This window comes from Histoplasma capsulatum, genomic scaffold, assembly GCF_000149585.1.
Source record: "Histoplasma capsulatum NAm1 scaffold_5 genomic scaffold, whole genome shotgun sequence".
Taxonomy (NCBI): Eukaryota; Fungi; Ascomycota; class Eurotiomycetes; order Onygenales; family Ajellomycetaceae; genus Histoplasma; species Histoplasma mississippiense.
In genome coordinates, this window is record NW_001813978.1 from 354,716 (window position 1) to 361,116 (window position 6,401).

Here is a 6,401-nt window from a genome sequence, read left to right on the forward strand (position 1 = left end):
GCAGATACATGAGGGAGTCTTGAATTGACAATTGTGTTAGCCCATGAGTTCCCCGCCTGGGCCACCCTACCCTCCTCCTACCGCAGCTATGGGAGGTCGGCCGTCAATCACAGTAGATGTTCCCATCACTGCAGTTTTTCTCGCGATCTTTGTAACCGGCGCAGTGTGCCACATGACCCGATTTCGAATAAATATGGCACGCGGCCATAAATTTATCCCCTCAGCCGTTACGTTTGGTTTCTGCATGGCCCGAATCACCGCCTGCGTTCTCCGAATCGTATGGACGAATCGCCTCACCAACGCGCAGATCGCAATCGCCGCGCAGGTCTTCATCGCCGCCGGTGTTATCCTCCTTTTTATCCTTAACCTCCTCTACACACAGCGCATCTTCCGCGCCACCCATCCGCGGATAGGCTGGTCACGAGCTTTCTCCTATGCCTTCAAGGCTCTTTATGTCCTGATCGTCTTGACCCTCATCATGGTTATCACTGCCGCGGTCCAAAGCTTTTACACCCTAGACAAGGACATTCGATTGATTGACCGCAATCTCCGGTGGTGGGGCATGTCCTATTTCACCTTCTTCTCTTTCCTCCCAATCCCATTGCTCGCCTTCATCGTGCTAGCCCCGCGCCACGAACCAACCGAGCAGTTCGGACAAGGGAGTCTCAGGGCAAAAATTCTCGTTGCTGGTACCGCCTCCGTGTTGCTCTGCCTCGGGGCGTCATTTCGTGCTGGAACGTCCTTCATGCCTCCACGCATGGCGAACAACCCAGCGTGGTATCACCACAAGGCGTGCTTTTACATCTTCAATTTCGGTATCGAAGCGACGGTGGTGTTTCTCTATTTCTTTTCGCGGGTGGATTTGAGATTCCACGTTCCCAACGGCAGCTCGAAGGTGCGAACTTACACGGTCAAAAATACCAATCATAACGAAAAGGATGACAGCTCGGCTATAAATGATACTGAAGCTGCAGTGTCTGCCGAGCACGCTTCCTGACGTACAATTTGACGGGAATATCAAACAAATGTGGTATTCTCTTAAGTTCAAAAAAGTCACGCTCCATTTCAGTAATCTTGTTATTTTTTTCCCATGTGTGCAATATATACACTTTTGAAAAAAATGGGAGTACCCCGCTGCGTTCTTGTCGTTTCTACTTGAACTTTTTGGCGTTTCAGCACCCACTCCAAGAGATCTCTGCATGCTTTTTTTTTTTTTTTTTTTTTTTTTTTTTTTTAACCTGACTTTTCATTTCCCTTTTGCATACATGTACACCGCTCCATGAATGTTCTTTTATTTTTATATACCCCTGGTTTTTTTCCCCCATATTCATTTTATTCTCACTAAATATATATTTACATGTAGACATATCCAAGCAATGAATGGATCCCATTCGATAGCCTGCCGTAAAACCTCCCCCCAAGGGTGGATCCTTGTTCTTTCGATCAGGAAGCCTTATATTCATGGCCTTCCTCTTCCACCCCCAACGAGCCATGATAAGCCTGGTCCTGGTCATTCCATTTCACTCTGTGGCTACTCCGCATCCGTGAAAATGGATGCTGATTCATCAGAAACTATCAATTCAAAAATAAACATAAATAAGATAAATATAAAAATAAATACAAATAGCTCAGTTTTAAGGAATTTTCTCCAAATAAATAGCACAATTGACTGGAAGCCCCACCCAACATTCCTGCTAATCACAAACAGTCCTCAGGACCAAAGCATAATAATTTCTGAGCTCCTCAGATACGAAGAGGCACTCCATATTCGTATTTTCAGCATGTTTATTCCAACTTTACAGGTATCCAGGCTGGATATCGCCGGCAGATGTAATTTCGCTTATTTATGGTCAAGGTGAATGAAAGGGTCCATGGACTTCTCGAGTGTGGCGTCTACCTACTCCTGGGGATTTCAAAGGCGACGTAGGACATGAATTTTCTTTTCTTTTCTTTTCTTTTCTTTTCTTTTTGGTGATATACCAACCTATATTTAATAGTATTCTAGGCCAGGGATCACCAAGATTTGCGATGCGAGGCCGATCCTCAGGCCATGGGCCAATAAGCTACTCAGACAAGCTTGACCATGAACTTTCTGGAAGACACAAGGGGGTTATGTTCATGCTTCATGCACTAGCCGAGGGTTGTATATGAGTTCCAGGAGCTTCGGTAGTCCGCAGATACTGCATCACTGGCCGATCGAGCTCCTTTTCTCTCAGATAGACAGACTCACAGGCAACAGTTTTTTAGGTTTTATAATAATACATAACATGACTGTGGGACGCCCAACTATTGCATCGCTTCTTCTATTCCTACATTTTGTTTTTCTTCTTATTCTTTGATACGACTGTAACTACCGAGTAGAGAGGTGATATCAGACATTATTTTGCGGGATGACCACGCGCCATGCGGCTGTCATCTTTGCCATCCTCGGGCAAAACGATTCTCAAGTTGTGCAGTCTTATCGCGGCGACTAGGCAGAACATTTTATTAAGAGTGGCATAAGACTGGATTCTGGTTTTTTTTTTTTTTTTTTTTTTCTGACTCGACGGCTGAATATGTTTTTCTCCTCTGGATGCCCAGAGCGCTGTAAAAAACACTCTAGCAACACTCTCACCGTCATAATAGAACGGAAGACTTGGAGCGATGAAGGGCTCCTATATGAGTGCCCAAATGAAAAGGGTTCGCGAAGGGTCCGCAATCGACAATGCCTCGTATAGCGGGAGATGCATTCGTGCCCTTTGTCAACGAATGGTCTAATTAGATGGAACGATTTGCTCTTTTAGTATGACAATCGCAAATTGAGATAGAATTTGGTGATCATTTTCCCTTCTCACCTTGGGGCTGCCCCGGCGCACCAGGTTAGTTGCGAGAGTCTCACTATTTGTCATGATTCCGAAAAAATTCGGAGATTGCGTGCCATGTCAACCCGCCACAGGAGGAAAACCCAAAATAGACTATCAATCTGGCTCGAATGACAGAAATATGCACATTTTTATTTGTGCTCGGATCGGAATTAAGCCCTGAAGCGTGGAGGACAAGCACCAGAGGTCATACTCCGCTCAGGGGAGAGTTATCATCAGCGATAAAGGTACCCGAGAGCGCGCTGAGGAGTTGTAAGATAGGAAGGAATAAAATAAAATAAAATAAAATAAAATAACGGAAAGCCATGGTAACGTTGTTGTACTGATATTCCCTTTTCTTCGAGCTCAGAGGTATATAAGGGTAAATGGTGTGCAGCTCAGTTCCTCGCCAGTGGGTGATTTATAGTACCTAGCCGGGGCTTCACGACAGCCACGGCAACTCCTGGCTCTCTTCTGGCTGCTCCATCCAGCCAGAAGATGACATATGATGTTTAAAAAAGTACCTCTTACCCTGGGCGTATGCAAGATACCAGTACAAAAGCAGAACAAATAAGTGTAGTTTGTTGTTCGCCTATCCATTCCCATCGAGGGTCACTTGGCAACAATGGCTCAAAATAATGAAGAAGAATTAAGTATATACAAGATGTATTCCAAAAAATCTAATTCTTGCTCTGTGCATGCTCAACCTTCCATCCGCCGGCCAGAGAATCGGTGAAGAGCCGTGTCGGATCATATTTCGCGCGGATCTCCTTGAGTTTTGCAAGGTTATCGCCGCCGTAGGTTTCGAAAACCGTCTGCCCTTTATCGGCATCGTTCATGTACCTGTATTCCGCTTTTAGGCCTGCAGCGGCTAGTCTCTCTTCCGTTTTTGCCGCGGCTAATCTGCGATACTCGGCAATTCTTTGATCGTATTTGGCGTCTGTCCATGATAAGTCTTGTACGACCCCTGTGTTCCCGGAAGGTTAAAAAGGCACATGGTTAGCTGGTAGTCAGATAGAAATACATTCAAAATTGGGGCAAGAAATGACGGCAGGGATTTGGAATTGCGTTGGGGTCGGCGGCCTCCAGCGGCCACGAGGTGAGACATACAGAAATATGGAGCCTTAGACGCATCTATACCCTGTGGATTACCGCCCCTCCTATCCCCCTCCTCTACAAATCGCTTCGTCATGGGTTGGTACGCAATGCTAGTGGTGATGTTTGGTACATCCGAGATCTCAGCTTTGAAGGTGGTAGCAAAAACATCGTAAATTATTTCAATCGCCTCGGGGGTAGCGAAACTGGACACGACATGAAAACTCCGCCTGGTCCCCATAGGGATAAAAGTATCTTGCTCGGCAGCCAGCTGGGCCATCGTAGCTTGGCGATATGTGTTCTGCACCGACGGTATGGCAAGGAAATCTGACAGGGCCGGTTGGTCGCATTCAGCACCGTCATAAAAGAGGAAGGATATGTAAGCCGTGACGTCCTGTGAAGGAATAATGGTGATTGTCGGGATTATCGCTGCTTTCGCATCTTTTGATCCATCCTGTACAAAGCGTGAAATGGCTCTCGAGAACTCCTGGTGTGGAGCGCCTTGATGCACCAGAATGCCACCGCAAGTTTGGGGGGAGTTAAACGTAACAAGATCAAAGCGGGTGACGATGCCAAAACTGTTTCCGCCACCTTTAAGGGCCCAGAAGAGATCGCTGTTCTGTTTGGCAGTGGCTTGGACGATTTCACCGTTGGCGAGGACGACCTTTGGGAGTCATGTTTCAGCAGTCGCCAACACAGACATCGACATGTCGCGATATAAGAAAGGATGCTTTACTCACTTCATACGAGACGACGTTGTTTGCCGCAAAGCCATACTGGTTGGAATAAAAGGAAACACCGCCTCCGAGCAACAGTCCCGGGACCCCAACTGATCCCACGCGCCCTCCCAGGGCCACCAGCCCATGCGGTTCGAGATATTGATACACATCCAGCCAGGTGTTCCCCGGACCAACGGAGACAAATGACTTGTCCGCACAAAGGTGCAGCTGCTTCATCTTTGTGAATGCGATCAAGACGCCGCCATCTGTATTCGCGTAGCCAGGAATGGGCATGTGTCCAGCCCCCCTGACGGCGAACTCCGTGTGTGATGCTGCAAGAATCTCAACTGCACCAGCGACTTCATGTGTATTTCTCGGGACAAATACACAAAGTGGGTTTGAGGCGGCCGCTGCATTGAAGTAGTCTAATCATCACACGTCAATATTGACCGTCTCATAAAATAAGTTGATCACTGCCACTGCAACTGAGAGTCCAAGCCCCAAGAACACCACTTACGATGATTCTCTAAATTATACGTTTTGCTCCCAGGGTAAAACACCGTCCCCGGATACCGTCCCCCAATCCTCGGGCAAACATTCTTTGGGCGGCACACCGAGTCTAGCGGATCCGACGCCTGACCCAGGCCGAGGAGCGTGAACAGCAGGCCCAGGCGAGCCATAATTTTTATCATGGTTGTTTCCAACAACGCCGCAGGATAACTGGGGCACGGGTTATTTTCCAACAATTCGAAACAGAAAACACGGGCGAAAAAGTCGAATATATATACTTCTTCGCAGCTAATTGGGGCGGTCAGAATTCCGCCGGCACGTTGGCGTAGACCAAGACTCCCTCCGCAATCGATGGTTTACTCCGGCTGCGGCCGCCCTGCACGCTGAAAAGCCGATGACTCTTGATTGTTACATTCGTTTCTGGGATCCAGCTCATCTTGGAAATATTTCTGTTGCCAAATGAGAGAACCCCCCCCCCCCCCCCCCCAAACTCCCACACATACACTTCTCAGGCCATGCAAACTTCAACTGGATTGGCGTTTGAGTCGCCGTAGATGATCCCCCTAATAACATCAGAATGGCAACGAGGAGATAAGCAGGTCAGCGCTATATCCTAAGTCTTGGAACGGCCAGGCGGCCCCGAGCATGCCGAGTGAAAAAGCAAAAAACAAAACATTCATACCGGGACATGCATGCAAGGAAACCCAATGCATCAACATGAGCGCAAATGCTAATGGCCACGCAGGATTCAATACTTGCAGTAACTTGCCATTGAGCCAAGGCGTGCGACGGGGTAACTTGATTTCTCGTCGTTCAAAGCCGAGATCTCAGGGCCGGAACCGAGAACTTGAAACTGGGGAAAAGACCAGATGCGATCAGGTCGGAACGGGTATTTTCCCGCTTCCAATATCAGGCACCGGTGATGCACTGATCATAAAATAATATACAGAGCAGTACGGAGTACTCGTTTCTGGACATTCGCGGACAACACCACCTGGCATCGGCGAGGGGTTCAAATCCACATCCATTATTGCCAACCACGCTCGGAGGAAATTAAAGATTGAATGTCTCCGCAACAGTGGCGTGACACAGTCCGCCGGACGGACGAGAAGCTACCCGGCGGCGGGATTGGAGAAAAAAAAAAAAAAAAAAAAGGTAAAAGAGAGTTGCGATGAACCCGATGTGATTTGGACACATAACCTTCTGATCTGGAGTCAGACGCGCTACCGTGCGCCAC

At 47.8% G+C, this 6,401-nt stretch overlaps 2 protein-coding genes and 1 non-coding gene across 3 annotated transcripts in view; 1 reads left to right on the forward strand and 2 right to left on the reverse strand.

Moving 5' to 3' along the window:
• Positions 1-244: 244 nt before the first annotated feature.
• Positions 245-997, forward strand: HCAG_04967 (predicted protein; the record flags this gene model as incomplete). The annotated part of the gene is made up of 1 exon (XM_001539450.1): positions 245-997. One exon carries the CDS (start codon positions 245-247, stop codon positions 995-997), a length of 753 nt encoding a protein of 250 aa, XP_001539500.1.
• Positions 998-3,520: 2,523 nt separating this feature from the next.
• HCAG_04968 (predicted protein) lies at positions 3,521-5,334 on the reverse strand (the record flags this gene model as incomplete). The annotated part of the gene is made up of 4 exons (XM_001539451.1): positions 3,521-3,807; positions 3,951-4,599; positions 4,676-5,079; positions 5,172-5,334. The coding sequence occupies 4 exons, from the start codon at positions 5,332-5,334 to the stop codon at positions 3,521-3,523; spliced, it is 1,503 nt and encodes a 500-aa protein (XP_001539501.1).
• A 1,003-nt stretch (positions 5,335-6,337) lies between these two features.
• The window catches only part of HCAG_09356, a 70-nt gene continuing 6 nt past the window's right edge, over positions 6,338-6,401 (reverse strand). The window contains exon 1 of the tRNA in view: positions 6,338-6,401. This exon is cut by the window's right edge and continues 6 nt beyond it. This is a non-coding gene — a tRNA (tRNA-Trp).